The sequence below is a fragment of the Siniperca chuatsi genome, linkage group LG6, assembly GCF_020085105.1.
Source record: "Siniperca chuatsi isolate FFG_IHB_CAS linkage group LG6, ASM2008510v1, whole genome shotgun sequence".
Lineage (NCBI taxonomy): Eukaryota > Metazoa > Chordata > Actinopteri > Centrarchiformes > Sinipercidae > Siniperca > Siniperca chuatsi.
In genome coordinates, this window is record NC_058047.1 from 7,180,364 (window position 1) to 7,202,825 (window position 22,462).

Below are 22,462 nucleotides of genomic sequence, written 5' to 3' on the forward strand. Positions count from 1 at the left end.
GTAAGGGCCTGCAACTTCCCTCCGCCCCCTAAACGTCACATTTAAAGCCTATTATTTACAGATTTGATTGGTCGTTCGTTTGCGCTTAAGTAGCGATGTCAACATTTGACAAGGCAACATTTGAAGGCAGCAACAGTGGAATCCTAATTGGAGGCAGATTTTCAGCGCAAGGAGTGGCTTCTTCAACTTCCCGGGACAACGGATTCATCTTCCTCCCAGATGTAAGAGTTAGCGTTAGTAGTCTTGTAAACAACTGCGTGAAAAGATTAGTTTAGAAGATTTTGAGTTGGTGAAAATATTTTTTGAAGCTGAAGACATGTTTGTGGTGTATTCGCGCACTTCAGTTTGAGGTAGGTGAAATGAATTACCTAAAAAAAAGTTTTGGTGTCCTGTTGTCATTTCTAGTAAAAGCGACCCTCTGATAAGTTACCTCTGACGTTAACGTTAGCTTGTTTTGCTCAGGGTGAAGCCTTCCTTAAAGTTACTCGGTTCTTCTATATAGTAACAGACGTCTCTCCACTTCATTATCTTCCGTTAAGCCAGACAGCGAACATGTGATGGCATGTTCATACTAAACTGACTCATTTCCAGCTTTCTGGTATATGATTTCCCAAACACGAAGGCTGTGTCATCATGAGACTTAATTTAGCCTTCTCAGAATAATTGACCTGAACTGAAAGAATAACTTGCAACTTCTCTATTTTTCCTTAAAAAACATAAGAACAGGATCTGATACTTATAGGACACATACATGTTAATTAATTGCAAGTATTAAATATGCTCTCATTACAATAATTAAGTAGCTTCTCTACACTTTTCCTGTTTTTTTTATACTTATTGGTAATGCTCCTTTAACATCTTGATGAAACACACTTAACTAGTTTAGCTCAGCTTTCCATTTAAATTAGCTTGTGACCTCTTTTCCCATGCAGGGTTAGGGTTGAGTCTCTAGTGAAGGTTTCTTCTAAAAAAAAAAAAGATGGTTATCACTTTAGAGAGCATCACCTATACTTGTCACTTACACACATGTGACTCAATAACTGTTAGTCAGAGGCTGTTTTATACTTTTTATTTGTAGTTTTACAATCAAGTAATCATTTTTCTATTAAAGAAAGATTTAACACAACAACAACAACAAACTGTGTTTTCATGGTTCTATCATTGCTGGGCTGTAATTTAGGGCTATAGAAATGATTTATTACAACTAATTGGTCTCACCTTATTTGCAAAATGCCCACACATCATCCCTCCCAGCAATTCAGAGGTCTACACTAGCAACAGTTAAACTAAACAGATGATATTTGCATTACATTTACATCAATTTAGATTTATATGGATGAAATCAGAAGTGAAAGGGCAAGTATTCTGTACTCTCTTGTTTTGTTTTGACATGGCAACACATCTCAGTTCCTGTTGAACAGGGTCCCTTGACATTGATAAGCTATTGTACAATACTACATGGTCAGAGGCAGTGAAAGTGAACTGTGCAAATGTAACAACAAAGTTAAATGTTTGCCCCAGTGTTGTTGATATTATCTTTTCTTCATTAATATGTTTTCAGTGAGCTGCAGCTTTTTACTTTGAAATTTACTGGGGATTGTTAAAGAAATGTGCCAGTATTTTTTTAATTATACATGCTGCTTTTCTTTTTCTTTACTTTGATAGCTACAACCCAAGTTTCAAACACCACTGGAAAAAATTATGTAAAGCATGCAGACACATCAAAAAGTAAAGTTACCATTTGATATATATTATAAAGAGCTAAAGTGACTTTGAACATGGTTTGATTGTTGCCAGACATTGTGGTTCCTGCATCAGAAACTGCTGCACCCTTGGGATTTTTTGCGCACTACACTGTCTAGAGTTTACAGAGGATGATGCAATCAACAAAAAATCATGCAGTCAGCTGGAGTTTTTTGGGTGAAAAACTTCAGCCAGTGAATGAGGTCATAGGGTAGTAGACTTAATGAAGTCAACAGGGTGGCAAACAAGTCCAGTACAGCTCAATGCAGCGGTATGTGCAGAAGAGATCAAAACAAATAGCTTACAGTGGGGACATGATCACCAAAATGGGAGCCACATATCAAGTTAGTAATCCTACCCAGTAATAGCTAGGCTTAACTGATAACGTGGCACAAAATGTTTATTGTATATTTGACTTATTTATAGTTAAAGTTGCATATTGCATGTTAATGAAACATCAGGGAAAATTGCCTGTATTGCCTTGAACAAAGTTGGGAACTGACTTGGGCTGCAACTAACGATTACTTTCATTATCCATTATGTTTTACAAAATAACTTGATGAAGGTCTGTGTACCGAAACGTTGTTATTAAATATCTCTGACTGCAAGTGAAGAGGACAGTGTGCGGGAGTCTTTTGTTTTGCATTATCGACCTAGGGTCTTCTACGCACCCGTCGATCCACAGGTGTGCAAAAAAATTCTGATTTTTCATTATCGTTTAGTCTGCCAATGGTTTTCTCGATACGTTTATTTTTTTTATTGTTTGGTCTATAAAATGTCATATTTTCTAAAAGTCAATAAAATGTTGGTCTGTAAAATATTGAACGTTTACATTTAAGTCTTGTTTTTTCGACCAACAGTCCAAACCCCCAAAACATACAGTTTACTATCATAGGGGACAAAGAAAACCAGTGAATAATCACATTTTAGAAACTCAACCGGTGAATCTTAGATATTTTTGCTCAAAAAGTTACTGAAATGATTAACAAATTATCAGAATTGTTGCCAGTAAATTTTCTGTTGATCAACTAATCGTTTCCGCTCTAGAATGGACAGCTTCTACAAAATTTATGGCAACTTGAGCATATTTAAACTGTGGAGCATTGCAGATTCGAGTGCTTTCTGTTTGATTAATGAATGAATGAAATAAGATGTTGCTGGTGCGAAACACATGACAGTGCATGTCAGTGAGTGTTTACTCTTGCCTCCTAGCTCCAGTTTCAAGATAAGAGGTGGGATAGTATGACGGCTGAATTCATTGTCCAATGGAAACCATGCATGGCAGTATTCAGCCTTTCACGACTTTCACGTATGGTAGTGTGTAGATTCCTTGTCAGTTATTCTCCAGATTTTTTCAAATACTCATTTTCCTCTTTAGCTTGGCAGTTGTCAGGGATCCATCATGTGGTTCATTCTCTGGCTGTGTTCACCCTTCTCCCTTGGGCTTTGTTTTGTACTGCTAGGCTGACTGTTATGTATGGCAGTGTTTCTCTGCACTGTGTACAGCACAGGGAGCATTTACTTCATGTCCGCCAGAGGTAGGCTGTAAATTCAGTGTCTGATGTGTGAGGTGTCACATTAACCGTGATGTAGTATCTTTCTATACTTTTTGAATTTGAGATGACTGCAATATGATCTGTTTTCATTGCTTAGTATCTGAAGAAAGTTTTTTGTGCTTCATATATTGCGATAAAAGCAGATAGCCTGAATGCTTTAACTTTTATTCTAGATTTGCCTCATAATATTTGATATGGATTAGAGCTGAAACAGTCAATTAATCAGTTAGTCCATCAACAAATATAATGTATGAAAACAATCTTGATAATCAATTAATAAATAACTTTATTACACATAAATGCTATAATCCTTTGGTTACAGCTACTTATATGTGAATATCTGCTAGTTTTCTTAGTCTTCTGTGATAGTTAACTGAATATCTTTGGATTTTGGACTGCTGGTTGGACAAAACAAGCAATTTGAATGAAATTGTGATTGGCATTTTTCCCTATTTATGGAATTTTTATTGATCAGTCAATTTATTGAGAAAATTATTGTTAGTGACAGCTCTAATATCGATTTTTATTTTTCTCCTCTATTACTGGGGAAATGTATATCTTATTGTGTTTCGACTTTGTTAATTCTAAAAAGAATATCAGACAATCAGTTAATTATTCAAATATCATTCAATATTTTATTATTGTATTTAAATGTCATTGTAGTAAAACCTGCCTATACTTGATTTTATAGGTATATTTACAGATTTGTGTGTCCACATAGATGTGAGGATAACTAACAACAGTTAAAAGTTTTTCTGTGGCAGTAACATGAGACCTTATTGGCTAACTGATGAAGGATGCTGAGCAGACTACAGGAGGTCCTTTCTAACCACAATGTAAATATTTCATGGCACAACTGAAACAACTGTGAGAATATGCACCTGATTGCAGGCTATGTTGTCATTGAAGGGTAGTTAGTTAAGACATAATATTGCACCCTCATTGTAATGTTAGATATTACATACAAGCCTCGTCAAGTCAGTGTGCCATTGGCACATTTCCCTCTAGTGAATTCTCCTCTCTGTATTCAGTAACAGGTAATGGACTAGCCTGCAGGTTATTGACACAATCTGATAACCAGATACGTGCTGGTCTAGTCTTGAGCACCAACAGCTATATCTTTTTCAGAAAGGAGCTAGCAAGAAGATGGAAGATGTGTCTTAAAATTTTGGAGCCCACCCAAAAGCAAGAAACTGCACCAGAGCAGCTGCAGTAAAGGTGGCTCTGTGCTCTGAGTAGCTGTTAGAGAAAAGGCATTTAGAAAGCATCATTATCTGATTTTTACTAGTCTAAAACATTTCCACATGCACTAAGGCTGGGTTATTCCCAACATTCGCCCTAATTACAAATGATTGAGCTGACTTTTAGTCAACTGAGGTGGCAGCTTTAATGTCACATGTCTTGTTCCAGTCCTTGTGGTCAACCTAATGGTGAGGCAACATATTGTTTCTTCCCTAGAGGGCACATTGGTCCAGACTTCTTAGTTAATTCAGACAAGTGGATTTCTCTGGATTGGCTACAGCTGAGTAACTAGAAGCTTTGGAGAAGGGAGGGATTGTGATGTGGTGTCAATTTATTTCTGGCTTGCCTTTTCTAAAACATTATTATGCCGTCTCTCTGGGATTTGCCCCAAGAAATCTTTGAGAATTATGGAAATTCAACAATGAGTAACCCACCTCATTAAAATGAATATTATCATGCAGGTGGTCAGTAGAAGAATAGAATATTCCTACCCATCGAGGCAGCCTGCCTCTGAATGATTATTTCATGGAGTGTTGAGCAAATAGCCTTAGTGTTCGCTGGAGCCACTTAAAGTGCCTATAATTACCACTGAGGTCTGACCTAATTGGAAGTGACACAAACCATCGGGTGGCTTAGAGATGCAGGTTACCAGTGGCTAATTGATAGAAAGAAATACAACAGTCAGCAAGACATGGCAACCTAGCTGACCATTCTCTTCATTCATTTCTGCTTGGTAACAACCTGGTGTTAGTCTGCATTCAGCTAAAGAAAAGATCTCCCGCTCCGGCACCTGACCGTTAAAGTCGTTGTGAACGCTGAGTGGATTAGGTCCTTTTGTTTAGCTGTTACCACAGGTTAGCAGAGTGCTCTGACAGACGGCAGCAGATCCAAAGGAGCCGTGTTTTCTTCATTTTTTAATGAAAGTGGGACACTGTGGCTGCATGCGTTATGTGTATGCACGTGAAGGAAGAGAGGGTAAATGGTGTTGTGCTGAAAGAGCTGTGTTTGCTCCAGAAAGTGATTGAGAAGCTTGAAATGTCTGTCGTGTCAAACTGTCTTGAGTGCATCAGAATGGGAAGAGGCAACAGGTATGTGAGCCTGGACATTGGTATGTCACTTCATATTGACTCGAGGTTATGATTTGTTCTGTTAGATGTCAGAAGGGATGTTAATGTAGACGAGGAAACAATTTGTTTCTGTTTTTTAGCTTTAAATAATACTCACGGCAGATTCAGAGAAATCCATCCCTGAGTTTCACAACATGCCTGGTTATACTATCATAGAAAACCTGTCCAAAGAATATCTTTAAGCAACAAGAGCAAACACGTCAGTATTTGTAGAGCCAAAAAAAAAAAAACATGGAGATTTTTTTTTTTTTTTCTATTCAATTTTCTTAAAGTCTCTGCATCAACTTTCACTTTTGAAAGCAGGTCCCTGCTGTCTAGTTGACATTAAATACTTCTGTCCTTGCCACCAAGGTGGGTTTAAGTAGTACCGGTGAATGGAGATGTGGAAGCTTCTAAGTTTAGAAAGCTGTAAGTTAAGGCAGCACAACAGTGACAAAAAAATACTTTTTTCTTTTGTTTTTGGAAAATGCGAATTATATGAAGCCACATTTGGACATTTCTCAATACAGGGAGTGGACAGGATAATAGATAAATGAGTTCTGCAGCAAATACAACATAGTTTGTCTTATTTGTTTGGAGTGGCAGACCTTAACAAACTCTACCAATGCTTTAGGAAATTAATGGTTAAGATTACTGTTGAAGGGTCAAGTTACAGACTTGGTGGAAGTGCTGTCTGTCTGGGAGCCTTAATACTGGGTCTCTCAGGGACTCAAAAGTCAGCTTAGAAGGGGAGTATGCACGCAATGTTTTGAGAGCTAGATGCCTAACTCCTACTTGTTTTGATTGGTTACATTTGACCTCAAGTCATAAACCTGTGATAAAATTCATGCAGGCAAATGTCATTTGTTTTTGTGTGATCAGCACTAAATGACCCAATTCAAATTATATCTCAAAAGCCACATTAGCACTTTTAATATCTGTATTTTTAGAAGGAAAGAGATTGAATTCAGTCTGTAAACATAAACCTCTTTATAGGTCTGAATACAGAGAAGTAGTGTTGTTTGGTCCAAATTTAGGATCAGTCAACTGGAATAAAGTAAATTCAGCTTTTGAAATTTTATCTTTAGACTTTAAACTGCATCCTACAAATGAAGTAAATGATGGATGTCCTTATTCGCAGTCCTGCAGATAGAAAACCTGTGCACCCATCCATGACTGGATTTGTTTTACAATCTTATGATGTAATCTCATAGATTTACTCATGTTTACGCACTTCTTTTTTTCATTACTGGCAGTTTGAAGTTGACAAAAAGGGATGGGCTTATTTCGTAGAAAGGGTGTGGAGGTTGTAAAATGGTAGTCCTTACCACAGACACATCTGAGTTTACTTTGTGTTTGTGGTTAAATGTAAGGTACATATTTTCATTCCAGGGTAATTTTGGAGTTTTTAGGTTCACGACAGACAGGAAATGCGCCATCCTATTTTAGATTTATAGTTCTTGTCTCTGGCTTCACGTGGTGTGGACTTCTCTCTGCTTGACATTTGCTGTTTCTGTGTCTGTGTGTGAGAAAGGATCCCAACACTGAGACTTAAGAGGCGCTTATGTAATCATTCATTCAAGTAATCTTAACTGTCAGGTTGATTGGCTTAATGCAACACACAGAAGACAGCCCTGTGCTATACTTGCTGATACATTCACAGATTTTGGGACATGGCATTTCTGGGTTAAGTATATTGTTTAAAACTGTGGCAGTTAGAAGTCAATTTGTTGATCGACAGAACATTAATTGACCAAAGTTTTGATAATTGTGTCTTTTAAGTAATTTATCAGGCAAAAATGCCAACGTTTAGCATTCACCAAATCCTCCTTTTACATTATTTTAAATTGAATATCTTTGGGATTTGGACTGTTGGTAGGACAAATCAAGCAATTTGAGGACGTCACTTTGGGCTGTGGGGCAAAAAATGTTTAAACAGTTAATCAGTTCATCTAAAATATAATCAACAAATTAAGTGATAATGAAAAGAATGATTAGTTAAGCCCTAGCTTAAAATATTAACCTTTCATATGTTACTTGATCAGCAATACTCTCTTAATGTGACAAAGTATCAAACGTTCATTGTAGTTATGTGGCTCTTTCAACAGCTCTATGTGCAACACCTGGAAAGGTTCCATTCATCTATGTCTGCAAATGTATGATAGGGAACTTAATTTGTAATTGTATATTTGAAAACTGGATATCCCAGTTCAGTCTAGACCAATGTCTTTTTAAAAGCTCCATCTGCCCTACCTTTTCTCCTGTTCCTATAGGAGCCTGGGAGAGCTGTTTCAGTATGACAGAATTATCAGAAAGAGAATTGTGGCCGTGACAATTAGTTGTAAGAATTCAGAGCTGAAATGATTTGTTGATTAGTTGATCAACAGAAAATCAACAGAAAAATTATGTGCATTTATTTTGATTAATCGATTTAATTATATTTTGATTAATTGATTTAATTATAGTGAAAAAATGCCAAACATTCTCTAGTTCCAGCTTCTCAAATGTGTCTCAAATTGTTTTTTGGACTGTTAGTCAGACAAAACAAGACATTTGAAGTTGCAATGGGCAGTTATTCATTATTTTTTGATATTTTATAAACTAAATGATTAATCAATTGATCAGAAAAATAATCTGCAGATTAGTAGATACTGAATATAATCATTAGTTGCTGCCCTTTAAGAATTGTAGTTAATTTTGACATTGCAGTCAATTATCATATTCAAGCTGTTTTGGCTCAAATATTCTATCAATGTCTATGTATTTTGGCTCAAATATTGTATCTATAGTAATCCCTTCCTCTGGGTGTACTAATGTAAAGTAGGGGTATAACTTAGCTCCTTTGATCCTTCGTTTTGCCTCATGTCATTCATTGATTTACTGTATCCCCCTAGGATCTAACAAAGTTTTATTTGAATGTGTTGATTGCATTTCAATATTTGCTTTTTGTAAATCTGGAGTGAGGTAACTTTGGAATTCTCCCGATATAGTTTTTCAACAATGTAATGACTTTTGGACAAAGAGTTCACTGTCACTTCTCACGTAGACCCCATTTCCCCTGCAGGATGGAGTCATCTTGTCTGGACCTGGCTCTGGAGGGTGAGCGGCTCTGTAAGGCTGGTGACTATCGTGCCGGTGTGTCCTTCTTTGAGTCTGCCATCCAGGTTGGAACAGAGGACCTCCAAATCCTTAGCGCCATCTACAGCCAGCTGGGCAATGCCTACTTTCACCTACAAGAGTATAACAAAGCCCTAGAGTACCATCGGCATGACCTCACACTTACCAGGTAAACAGTTTCACAACCTTTAATATTAATTTGTCCTGAAACCATATCCTGCTTTTAACCCTTTTCATACGGATTGGACAGCTTTGAAAAATACCTGTGTTTCCTGCTGGTGGGATTTTTGACCTGGGTTAGCAACTGTGTAGGTCCAGTGCGAATAATCTAGGACTCTATGCTAAAACTTTTTTAATAACCATTTCCCTCTCCATGATTAAACTGCCAGACTTGACTCCACTGTATTGCTTCTTGGCTGTAAATTACTTTCTTGCCTCTTGTGTTTTCGTACTAATACACCTCAGTAATCCACTAATATTTCAGTCTAATTATTTCCTAATGTGTTTTTTTTCCGTTTTGAAATCCCAGAACAATTGGAGATGAGCTTGGTGAGGCAAAAGCCAGTGGCAACCTTGGGAACACATTGAAGCTTTTAGGACGGTATAATGAAGCAGTGGTTTGTTGCCAAAGACATTTGGATATCACCAGATCCATGTATGATAAGGTGGGTTGTATTTTAGTGTAACAAGAGTTATGTAGGTTTAAGTGAAACATTCCTTCAGTCCTTTTTTTATTTTAGCAAACTGACAATGGATGACTTTGCACTTTCCTGTAAATAAAAAGTTCAGTCAATGATTAAAAGGCCCATTTGCTTTTATTAGAATAAATGGATCCAATTTTTTTTCAATCCTACCACATGACATGCTCTGCAACCACAGAACAGTTTTGGTACGCACGATGACTGCAGAGCGTCGGCGTACTAACATCTAGAATAGTTTGCCTGCCGCATGCAAACAAGCAGGTCTGGTGTCAGTGTATTTTAAGTATATAATTACAGCATTGGTCACTCTGGTTTCCGTCTGTGAAAATCTGGTGTGCGTGCTGTAGGTTGGGCAGGCTCGAGCGCTGTATAATTTCGGGAACGTTTACCATGCAAAGGGCAAGGGCATCTGCTGGTCTGGAGCCGAGCCAGGAGAGTTCTCGGAGGAGGCCAGGATAGCCCTGAGGAAAGCTGCGCACTACTATGAGTGAGTTGGTATCACTGTTTACTTCTAAACATTGACTATCTGTTGTTTTGCATTTATTTTGAAAGCCCTGAGGAATGATACAAGTGACTTGATTGTTAAATTGCCTGTATCTCAACTGAAGAGTGACAGGTTTGATTCCCACCTTGTTAGTTTAGTTAGTTTTTTCTTTCTGTGTCATGCCAAACATCTGGACCATCCCTCATGGGATTACTAGACACCATTATTTTACAAAGCATGCATCTTCCAGTAATACATATACAAAGTATTGCACAGTTTCTAGTAAAAACGACAATAGAAAACAAAATGGAATTTTCTACATTCAGACAAGACATTGCACAAATCTGCTTTTCTCCTTCCAGACTGACATACCCTCAAGTTTCAACAGTAAAATACCAGATCTTAGCTGGGCAAATAAAGATCTTTGCTATTTAAATACCATATTCGTATTTTATCATCCTAAATGTACACAGTTTTGGTTTTGTCCATATATTATCAGCCCACTTCTCTACCTTGTATCAAAGTATTCTTGATTAAGATGCTGCTCTCCTGGTTACTTTTTGTAAATTTGCCAGCCAAATTCCATAGATATAAAACATACTCTAGTCTGATTGGAGGCTGTATAACATTTGCAACAAAAAAGTTTTGCTCCAAGTCTCTAAAGGACACCATGGCTGCCTCAACTTTTACTTTTTGGAAGTGTTTACAAGTTGTGCTCCCCCTTGACCGTTCAATCAGCCTGTAGGTAAAATCTCTGTAAAAGAAAATACTTCTGATGGAAAGTGTTCTGACATGTTCCCAACTGCCACTAACATGTAGCCATGGTAGTATTACACAGTATATGTAATGTTGAGTGTGAAAGTTCAGTCATGACTTTGGAAATAGTATTTTGACAAAATAATCTCAACTCAAGGTCCATCTACTAGCTTTTGAACCTTTGTATGAAACTTACTCACATGCTAACAGGTGATGGTACTTTTAAACACTTTCTACAGTAGCTTCTAATTCAGAAAAACGCATTGATTTAAGATTATTTTATCAAAATATATATAAAATATTTTGGCCAGTTAATTCATCACAAGTAAACAAAAGGAAAGGAGTGTTTGTTCTTAAACGGCCTGAAAATACAAAGTCTTTTTTTTTTTTTTCATGAAAACTAAGCAATTAATAAGTGTCCATGTCTATATGTACCATAAAATGTGTGAATGTGTTTCTTTGTTGTCCTTTTTTGTTGTTTTCTTTAAAAAGAGCAAACCTGTGCATGGTGAAGGAGTTAGGCGATAAGGCAGCCCAGGGTCGTACCTATGGTAACCTTGGCAACACTTACTATCTGCTGGGTGACTTTGAAACTGCAGTAGCTGCACATGAAAAGGTAAGTGGCAAAGTTGTGGTGACGGTCAAATGATTGTGAAGGCTTTGTCTTGTCTTGATTATCAACGCCCCTTAAGGCAAATTATGATTTGTGATTTTGGACTATATAAATAAAATTGACTTGACCTCAAAATGTTTCCTGTTAATCCTATAATGGCATTAATGTGCACCCTACTGTTTGTCCTGTTTGTTTGAAAGCGGCTGCTCATCGCTAAAGAGTTTGGGGATAAGTCGGCTGAGAGGAGGGCCCACTGTAACCTTGGCAACGCTCACATATTCCTCAACCAGTTTGAAGTGGCAGCTGGTCATTACAAGTGAGTAAACAAGTGAGGCTCAAGGCTTTTCTCACGTATGTCATCATCATCATACTTGAACACGAAACTAGCATGCTAATGTTATTTTTCATTTTAGCACGGTTTTAACATTGATCCTGAAATATATATATATATATATATATATATATACTTTATTTCTGTTTTCTTCTTTGTACTCTAAAAGTGTAAGCGACAGCTTGAGAAGGTGTCATTTAACTTATAAACACACAACCATAAATCAGTTGGATAAGGAAAAATCAGATCAAGTTTAAATGATCCCCACTCGGAAATTGGTTCATCACACCAGCTGAGACTGACTTTTGTTCGCAACAAATTGCTTTATGTCCCCCTATTTAGCATTTATCAGCATTATATAAACATTTAATAAATGGTTTATAGCACACTATAATGTAGATGTAAGCAAATATAAGTGTTTATTATTGTATTTATCAGCAACTATAACTCCGCCTGTTGGCATTCATAAGTGGAGGCTGGTGTATAAACAGGAAATGAATGACAATATAGTAAAATAGTCATAATATAAAATGTCTTTTTTAGTAGAAGTTATTGCTGACAAATACTGTACATTAATAAACACTTTAAAAGGTCCTTATTAGTGTGTTTTAAACCATTTAGTAAATGTTTGTTTACTGCTTATAAATGCTAAATTGGGGGACTTGAAGTAAAGTGTTATCATTTTGGTTATATAAAGAAGACAAAACAATAGTCATTTATAACGACCACAGATTTGTGTACAGATATGTAGTTGTTCAGAAACAGTAGTCTGTTTAAATTCAAAAGTTTTTAATCCCTTACTCAAGCATTTTCTTGATACAGAAGCCCTTGGAAAATGGCAACAAAGAAAGAAAAGAAAGGAGCAGATAACTATAATTCTGCTGCTCCCACCCTAGACATTCTTTGACCTTCTTCCTCCTCTTCTGTTTCGCCCTCAGGAGGACTCTGCAGCTGGCCAGGCTTTTGAAGGACAAAGCAGTGGAGGCCCAGGCCTGTTACAGTCTGGGCAACACTTACACACTACTTCAGGACTATGAGAGAGCCATTGATTACCACCTCAAACATCTGGTCATTGCTCAGAACCTCAACGACAGGTATAAAAGCCATTTGTTGTCAGCTTTCTGTCAAACTGTCTTTGAAGTATAATGAGCATCTACAAATGTTCTAATGTGGGTGGCCCCTGAACTAATTACCTGCCAAAATTAGGTGGCGTTACTGCTAACGTCCATGAAGCCACTGTAAACTGCAAAAACACTGAAAATCAGACAAAGTCACAAGGAAACAGCATTTGGGCCTTGCTTGAGGGAGTTTAAAGTCCTTAACACATAATAATAGCTATGAGATCCCTCTATGAAGACTATCTAAAATGATCCAACAGCAAAGATGTGCAAATTCACATGCACATCAGAAAACAGGCAGAAAATAAGACTTTCCATTTACAGATTACATATATTATACATATTTTATCCAAAATATATAATCATTTATAAAACATGATACTCTTTTTTTTTTTTTTTTAATAGATTACTTTTAAAATTGGCTCCTCCTTGACCAACTACAACATTAAAAGGCTGATCAAAAGATGTGTCAGCCTGCAAACTTAAACTGGTTAAACTCTTTTTTGTGTTTCACTTTACAGATAGTCAGTGTGTATATAGGCTTCTCTACTACATCTCTGCTAATAAGGCAATGCTGTAACTCCTAGTGAGGGAGTAACTCTCTATTTTTATAGTCTTAGGAAAAGGAACCAAGACTTCTGGTAGAATAAACTTGAACAGCCATTTTGTCATTTAAGTCACGTAAAAGGTATAAAATGTGATGTAATAGGAGGAACAGAGACAGAGTTCTTCAAATTCTGTGATTATTGGTTTTGAAAATTTCTATTTACTGATACAAATATTCTTCCTATGAGCAGAACCTATAATATGGTATTCTTGTATAAAATAACATTTTAAAAATAGTATTTTTGTACACTCTGTGAAATGTGTACGCAGACGTGAGATTGATTTAAGGACTATGATAAATATGGAATTCTTGAATACCAGCCTTTGTTGCGAAATGAGCATAATCTCATGTCAAAATCAGGTTTTAGTGATTGTACTGTGTGATAGTTTGATGAATGCCCTTCCCATTCTTGCATAATCTCAGCTGAAGTTGCTCAGCCAGTTTCCCTCTGTGTCTCGCTGCAGAGTCGGTGAAGGAAGAGCGTACTGGAGTCTAGGAAATGCCCACACTGCCCTGGGGAATCATCAGCAAGCCATGTACTTCGCTGAGAAACATCTGGAAATTGCCAAAGAGGTGACTCTTTACGGTCTACCTCCTCCCTCGGAGACCAATCAGTACCTGCCACCAGGCAACACCCCCCTCTACTGGTTGTATTGGGAACAGCAGGGAATAATAGCTTCTTTGTATGCAGCATTTGTATGTATGCATGCATTAAGGATTTTTATGGACATATAAACTACAAATCCAGTGTAAAAATGAAGCCCACTTAGCAATAGTATGTTTTGTCTTTGTTTTGGAGTATGCTCACATTAAACTTTGTTTACATTAACTTTGATGTTGTCGATGTTGCAGACTGGAGACAAAAGCGGTGAGATGACAGCCAGGATGAACTTGTCGGATCTACGGCTGGTCGTAGGCCTGAAGTCCAACTCCAGCATCTACCCAAACATCTTTCGCAACACCAACATTAACAGCTCTGCTCTGGCAACAGCCTTCCAGGGTTACCCCAACCTCGCAGGTAAATCTGCAATCCTCAGAAAAGCCATTTTCAGGACATTTTGACAAATCCATTTTGGAACATGTAGCCATATGCCATTAAACTTGTGAATCTGTGTAATGGCATTTTTAGCACCATGTTTGCCAGAAAGCACAGTTAATGATATATTGCTCTTATACTGATAATGCTCTATATGCACACATTTAGAGATGTAAAATTCTGTGTAATGGAAACCTATTTTTCCAATCTCCAAAATAGGCCGCCTTTCGTTATGATGCTTTGTTAAAGTGGTTTTTGACCTCTAGTAGTGCTATGGATAATTTTTTTTTTTTTAATGAGTGGACCCCTGGTTTGTTTGCACACGTATGTGGTCGCAGGTGACACGATACACAGTCCCACCAATGGTGTCACGCTATTCCACTGATCTACAGGTGGCTGTAATGTGCCAAGAAACACAGCAATACGCAAACAAAGGCAGGGATGACAAAGACTGCAAGCTAGTAAACATGAATGTAAACAATGCAGGATTTAAAATACTTCAACAATCAGCTTTGCAAATGATTTGTGAGGAAGGAAATACATTCAACATGTTTGTTAGACCTCGGGGATACACACAATGAGTTAAACATTAAACATAACTTTTGTTTGTGTACAAGAAAACTCCACAGAACACCTTTTTAAATCACTGTTGTCCTGTAGTTGTGAAAGTGCTGTATAAATATTAAAACATGTGGCCACACTGTTGAATTTTGTATTTTTCTTTCAGGGGTCAATTCTCCATCAAGAATAGGAGGCAGTGCAGAGAACCTGGAACTAAGTTCAAATCCTGATAAAAATCAAACCGGAGATTCATCAGCACATCCAGTATGTATAAAAATACTTCACAAGGCACAAACACTTATGATGTGAAGTATTCACAAGTATTTTATTTTAGTTTAATGCTTTGCAACCCAGTGGAAGTTTCTCACTCTGATTTCAAAACCTGTCGAACAAACTCGTTAGTTTGCATACATATACAACATTGGTATCTGACATAAAAATCTAACTTGTAACACACAAAACTCTAACTGTAAGCACTACTCTATTTGTCATTTAAAAATTAAAGTTATTTTTTTCTTATTTTTTTAGATAATTTATGAGGCAAATTATATGGTTAATTTCTTTTGACAAATTGCTGTTCTGACAATGAAAATGTACTAAAGTGCCAAATGATGATACTTATTCAAAGTGATGCATATTAAATTGTGGGTGCAGTTTTCCTGGAAGCAGGAAGATATAGCAAGCATAGATATTTATAACTTAGTGTTTTTGTCATGTAAAATAATAATAATAATAATAATAATAATAATAATAAAACTTTATTTATAGAGCACTTATCAAAACAAAGTACAAAGTGCTTCACAACAAGAAAAATAAAATAACACAGTGAATGACGAAATATAAAGAAATAAAACACATGAAATACAGAAAAGCAATAAAATAAACAGTAAAATAAACAGCCAGTTCACGTAAAATCAGGATATGCTTTCAGATAAAAATGTGTTTTGAGACGAGATTTAAACGAAGACACTGACTCAGACAACCTAATTTCTTCGGCAAGTTGTTCCAGAGCCTCGGGGCCCTGATAGCAAAAGCTCTGTCCCCTTAGTTTTCATCCTGGACTCAGGAACAGACAGGAGACCCTGCCCGAAGATCTCAAACTACGTGAAGGTTCATAAGGGATTACAAGGTCTAAAATATAATCTGGGGCCAGGCCATGAAGAGCCTTAAAAGTAATCAACAAGATCTTAAAATCAATCCTAAAATCAACAGGGAGCCAGTGTAAAGAGGCTAAAACAGGTGTTATGTGGTCATACTTCTTGGTCCTGGTTAACAGCCTAGCAGCTGAGTTTTGTACAGTCTGCAGTCGTGTCAGAGCTTTTTGATTAAGACAAGTGAACAGGCTGTTACAATAATCAAGGCGTGAGGAGATAAAAGCATGCACAACAGTTTCTGCATCACTAAGATTTAAAATAGCTCATATTTTTGCAATGTTTCTGAGGTGATAGAAACATGATTGATGATGATACATTTCCCTTTACCCCACAATACTGTTTACCCAACCTATAGTGTTAACATGGGTAAAACGTTAGTCTGTAATGGTCAATTAAAATGATCAATCTGTATGCACCTTGAATGTACAGGATTGGGAGGGGGATGTATTCCCCGGGTCTTCAAAAAACAACACAATCAAGGCTTCTACTAAGCTCTTCCTCTTCCAGCGGCTGAAAAGCAAGAAGCAGAAGAACAACAAATCATCTCCTAAAGACCTGAATGAACCCGGCACCGAGCACTCAGCCCCTGAGCCGGATGCACCAGTGTCTCCTAAGGTATTTCTAAATATAGTAGATTTTTCTGCCGATTCCTAACAGTCTTGGAACCCACAAGAGGCTAATGGGCAATGATGATTCACCCTCAAGAAAAAGTTCAAAGTGAAACATGTATCCTATGACACAGCTTCACTCACCCAAAGATTTTTTTTCACATACAGACCGTAGGAGGAAATGTTTTGGTCTGGCAATGTGGGATCACCGTTTCTGACTCATGTGTTCCAAAACAATGTCAGACTCCAGTTTTGTTGTGAAAGAAAAGTCAAGTCAATTTCAAAATGAATAGTTAATTTGTATCAACTGAAAATGGCTTTGTAAAAAATGTTGCATTACAAACTATACAGTGTTGTCAAAAACTTGACACAGGAATTCAACTGAATCTAAAAGGTGGTATGCACAAGAACAAACCCATACCATTACAAACTACAGCAATGTTCAACTTTCACTTTTTTCTTTGTTTTTGAAGTGTTCTTTAAATTTTTGTCCTGGTTTCACTAAAAAACTTCCCAAAAGGCTAACAGCACAGATGTGCTGCATCATCTGCAAATACCTGCTGCACTGTCTGCGAGCAATATCTGTTTGGATTCATCTGTTAATTGTTTGGGAAATTGTGATGGGCATTTTCCCACTATTTTCTGACATTTTTTAGACCAGAGTGTAAGGTAACTTATTCAGATTCTTCAAAATAGTTATTGATTAATTTTCTGTCAGTTGAAAAATCGACTTGTCGTTTTAGTCCTAAACTAAAAATGACTTCTGTATCAAGAGAGTTTTGAAGTAGGAAGTCATGCAGTATGTCGATGCTGTTTTTCCTCTCTTTCCTGTAATTTGATTGTTTTCATTAAAAGCTTGTCAGCTATCCTGATTCTCTTAATTATCTGGAGCCCTTTTCTAATGTTATTAAGTCTATTTATCTTTTTTTAACATTATAGCCAGGATCACGGGACACTATTGGGGAGGATGGCTTTTTCGACCTCCTCTCTCGTTTCCAGGGCAACAGACTGGAAGACCAAAGGTGCTCCCTACTGGATGGCCAGAGCCATCCCCCTGCTCATTCCTCTCCCTCCTCCACCCCACCTGTAGATGAAAGGAAATGTAAGTTAGCCCCTTGTGTTTTCATCTGTGTTCACACCATATGTAATAATACGATTTTCTGACTCATCTTTCAAGGAGAAATACAAGTGGAAACATGTAAAAGAAATTAGTACATGATGGTCTTTTCTTATTTAATTACATGTCCTTCCTTAATTAATGACAAGCCAATTACTCATCGTATTCAGAGTCTGCTGTGTAATAACACCTCTGCCCCTATATGGTGTGAATGCAGCAAGTCCACATGGGTCCTTTACATAGTAAATGTTGTGTGATTAATCCTTTTGTGTTGTTTGTCTCAAAGACGACTTAAAGTGATACGCTACCTAAAATCTATGATTGTTTGAGTATCAAAACTCAAAACGCTTCTAATCTTGAAAGTTTCATGGAAAAGGTTTATAGTCTGATCCTTTTTGCCCATCCTAAAAACTGGTTACATTTGCTGTCCTTCTGTAATGGTCACAAATCCAAGCTTATCACAGCATGAAGGCTGTGATAAAGCATGAAGGACAAAACTACATTATTTTACAGCCAACTATGGGGAGTGTTTGATGCTCAAAAGATAGATTTGTGAGAGTGTTGCTTTAAATACCATAGAATAACCATTAATCACCTCATTCTTTTCAAACTCTTATGTGCTCTTTTTCCTGTATTTACCTTCTACAAAATCAGAATGAAATGCTAGGAAGAGGCGTAAAAGGCACAACTCACTGTTACCAGCACAAGCGTAATACACCACACTACATTTGTTACAATCTCTTTCTAGCTATTTTGGAGTGCGAAACACCATTGCAGGATCCTGGTCATTTCCTGGAGCTGCTGGCCAGCTGCCAGGCCCGTCGTCTGGACGACCAACGAGTCAGCCTGAACCATTTTCCTGGCTTACGTCTCAGCACTTCCAACCTGCCTCATACACCCTCCACCTCCAGCCCAGATCAACTCCACCCACAAGGTAAAAAAAATACTGCTCATTTTTGTCATCTCCTTCAGTATTCGCATCGTGACTAATACTAATTTCTCCTCCCAGTCCCCAGTACAGATACCTCTCACACACCCTCCCTGTACAGTCACCTCGAGGCAAGCGCTGAGCAGCCTGAGGGGGATGATGTCTTCTTCGACATGCTAGTGAAGTGCCAGGTGAGAAAAGGAAATCCAGTATATTGCTTCCTGCCCAAGCATATAGTGTTTTCCACATTACAGATTTAGATTCTAGTAAGACTTCATTTTACATATAATTTCCTAATAAATTTCAAGAGGTCTCCTGGAAAGAACTACATAGTTTGTTACTAATTATGGGGAGAAACAACTTTCCTTCGAAGAGCTGATCCATTAATAGTCAAATAAATATTCATTCAATATTATGTCATTATTAGGAACTTAATTCTCAATGTATGTTGAATTGTATGCTTTTCTATGGACAGATTTTACATTTTTGCATGCTGATATGACATGGTGCGCACTGAAAAGACTCTCCAGGTTACATAGCAATTTTTTTTTAATGCACCAGTTGAACAAGTCTCTATTTTTCCTATAATTAGTTCCACATTACATGGTTCTTTCCAGGAAACGTCTTGGAAATTAAAGTAAAAAAAAAAAATATAGCTTTTCAGAAACCTTTTAGAAAGTCATACTATTTTGAAGAGTGTTCAGTCCACTTATCGCAATTATTTTTCTGTTTACACAGTGGGAAGGTATAGAGAAGGTTCTTGCACTTGAAGTAACTATCTTGGTGCACTATTTTATTTCTGACCTGAGCCCCACTTAATTTTTTTTTTCTTTGTGTGTGTTTTGACTCAGTCCTGAGTGGCTGCAAGTAGATCACCCAATGTGTCATTGGTATATTATGACAAAGAAGGTGTGCGGTTCCAGATAAGCAAGGCCTGTGCAGAATCGGTGATCACCGTGTGGCTCAGCCTAATACATGACTTGCTGTAGTGTCACATCAACACAGGCAGTGATAATCTGAGAGTGCAGGCAGTGAGATCAAGCTGCTGAAGTTTACAGAGCCAGGTGCTCAATGGCATGATGGGAAACAATTGGCTTTACCCTGAGCTAAGTGTTCATTTGCTCTGAGGTTTGATCAACAAGATTTTGTTTCACATTAATTCTTACATTTTCTGTTCAATTAATGCATTTAGTTAATATTTTTTCTTGCCATAATTTAGACTATGAAGGTTTATCCTAAGAAAAACACTGAATTGATAACACCCAAATAAGCAGAATTTCTTTCCTTCTAGATATCTCAAATACTTTTACAAAGTGTAAAACATGTAACAGACCTCAATTAATAAGAGCTTTCCTTAAAAGGAGCAGTGTGTAGGATAGGGGTGTGTCATATTATATCATGCACGATAATACCAGTATAATTTTTAATGATTTTTTTTTTTTTTAAATGATATCTTTAAATTGGCAACATTCAGACTTGTTGATGTCTTACTGTTATGCACAGCAACAACAGTTAAGTACGGCTGTGTGTGTGAGTGTGTGTGTGAGTGTGAGAGAGAGAGAGAGTCCTACTTATGCTGTTGTTTAGTAAAAGCTTGTAAGTGGAAATTGCTGTTTGCAACCATTTGAATACTGCTCGCCTCACCCTCCCAAGTGTGTAGGAGAAACTACAGTGGCCGCAAAAAACGCAAAAGGCCCCATCTAGAGCCAGTGTTTGTTTTGTCCATCCTGGACTACTATAGAAACATGGTAGTTCAACATGGCGGACTCTATGGAAGGGGACCCTTTCCCTCTGTAGATATAAAGGGCTTATTCTAAGGTAACTAAAACACAACGATTCTTATTTTCAGGTGATTATACACTAATGAAAAAATACTTATGAATAGTATCGCGATATTCTGCAAATAGAGCCCCCTAAATCTTACACACTGAACCTTTAAATTGGCAGTGATGCATACATGGTTACTCATGCCAAACTGTAAATTGCTCTTTATAAGCGTCAGCTAATTAACTGTTCTGTCTCTTGTCAATGTTTAGGGCTCCCGACTGAACGACCAGAGGTGCACTGCTCCACCTTCTAAAACTAAGGGACCAACTGTTCCAGATGAGGATTTTTTCAGTCTCATCCTGCGTTCCCAGTCCAACAGGATGGAGGAGCAGCGAGTCCTGCTGCCTCCTGGCGTCACCCAATCCAAACCAGACTGACTTCATGAGTGATTTTTCTTATTGTCTCAGGATTGTTTTTTTTTTTTTTTTTTTTTTTTTTTAAAATCAAGAGTTGATGCTATTTTTGTAACCCACAATACTCTTGATTCCTGCCTTTTTGGATTGTCTTGACAACGTTCCTGCGAGACTGCCAAGAACACAAGGAACAATATTGGGAATCAAGGTCTCAACTAATACAGAACTGGTCATTGTGACTGTAAATCATGGGAAATTTAGTTTTTCAAGACTTATGGACTTGTTTTTAGATGATGTCTGCCTACATCAAGCCACTCCATACAAACCGTGGGTTGTGGTGGTTTATGTTTGGACTAAAATTACTGTATTCTAAAGGACATAAGCCAAACCGAGAATTTCTGTTTTATGATGATGGACATAAGAGACATTCTATGAACCCATCTCAGAGGTTCTGCAATTATGCAAATTAAAACATTGTTAGGCCTGTTCTGCCCATTTGCGATTACATTAAGTCTTTCAGAGTGGTACATCTTGGTTTGAATTGATCTCAGACCTCTCCAACAATAACTCAGAGGGTCAACTGATAAATCTTCTCGGGGGAAATAAAAGGTCCACATCCACCGCTACTGCTGCACTGGTGACTAATGGAGCCATTAATAGAATCTGCTTCCCGATATTGCTTTTGAAGACTTAAAGACTGTCAGTTTTACATTGTTAAAAGGTTGTATGGGTGGAGTTGTTATTGCCATGAACTGAAATGGGATTTTTTTTCATTAACAAGATTTTACAGGGGATTAACTAGTGTGAGAGAAAAAAAGAAATGTTATTTTAGCTTTTATATTGATAACTTCTATTCACAATGGAGAAATAAAATCATGAATTTACATTACAGCTTATTTACTTAACCTTGATTCGTTATCTTCAGTGTACAACACAGGCGTCCTTCCAAGGGACATGATTTGGAAAAAGAATTAAAATTAACAACCTTTTTTTTTATCTACATAGCAGTATAAATATTTGTATTTACAAAGTATTTTCCACATCACATTAGGCTTGAGGTTAGAAATGAAGGAACTGAGACACTTAATGTTTGGTCTTTTCAGCACTGAAAAACTCCCTCACATTAAATCAAATCACCTGAGCAAACCTGGGGCCTAATGTTAAATAAAAACTCCCACTGAATATAACACTATAAAATGCACATTAATTGTTAGGCTATAGTTAATACAGTATAGCCTTCCAGTATCTCCACATTAAAGGCCTGCTATGCCTCTGAAGTCAGGCTCTCTTGATGCTCCCTGCACCTGAAAGGAGAAAACAGTTCAGCTTAGATTCTATTAGAGATGTCATGTCTACAGACTACATAGAGTATTAAAAAGTGCTTTGACGGACTGCACTTGCATCCCCAGTTTAATTAGTGCTAATAAGGGGCACCCAAAATGGTTGACATTGTGAAGGAAATTCTTTGTGAGTTAGTCGACTCTGACGATGATGATGAAGTTTT

At 37.3% G+C, this 22,462-nt stretch overlaps 2 protein-coding genes across 7 annotated transcripts in view; one reads left to right on the forward strand and one right to left on the reverse strand.

The window, feature by feature from the left end:
• On the forward strand, positions 1-21,844 carry LOC122878322 (G-protein-signaling modulator 2-like). Of its 5 annotated transcripts, none has more exons than XM_044201002.1 (15): positions 1-221; positions 8,712-8,933; positions 9,294-9,429; positions 9,813-9,952; positions 11,198-11,321; positions 11,519-11,634; positions 12,588-12,743; positions 13,839-13,947; positions 14,227-14,392; positions 15,138-15,235; positions 16,549-16,740; positions 17,673-17,835; positions 18,599-18,784; positions 18,860-18,969; positions 20,815-21,844. In XM_044201002.1, coding segments are annotated over exons 1-15 (2,088 nt in total). In that variant the 5' UTR covers positions 1-219; the 3' UTR covers positions 20,983-21,844. The 5 variants fall into 5 exon arrangements, with proteins under 5 accessions (XP_044056937.1, XP_044056938.1, XP_044056934.1 ...); XM_044201003.1 differs by having other exon boundaries at positions 2-350; XM_044200999.1 differs by lacking the exon at positions 1-221 and adding an exon at positions 5,475-5,629.
• mcoln3b (mucolipin TRP cation channel 3b) overlaps positions 21,780-22,462 on the reverse strand; it is a 7,146-nt gene continuing 6,463 nt past the window's right edge. For both annotated transcript variants that reach the window (XM_044201008.1, XM_044201007.1), the window contains exon 14: positions 21,780-22,262. In XM_044201008.1, the coding sequence (XP_044056943.1) occupies positions 22,223-22,262 (40 nt within the window). In that variant the 3' untranslated portion in view covers positions 21,780-22,222. The remainder of the gene's footprint in view (positions 22,263-22,462) is intronic.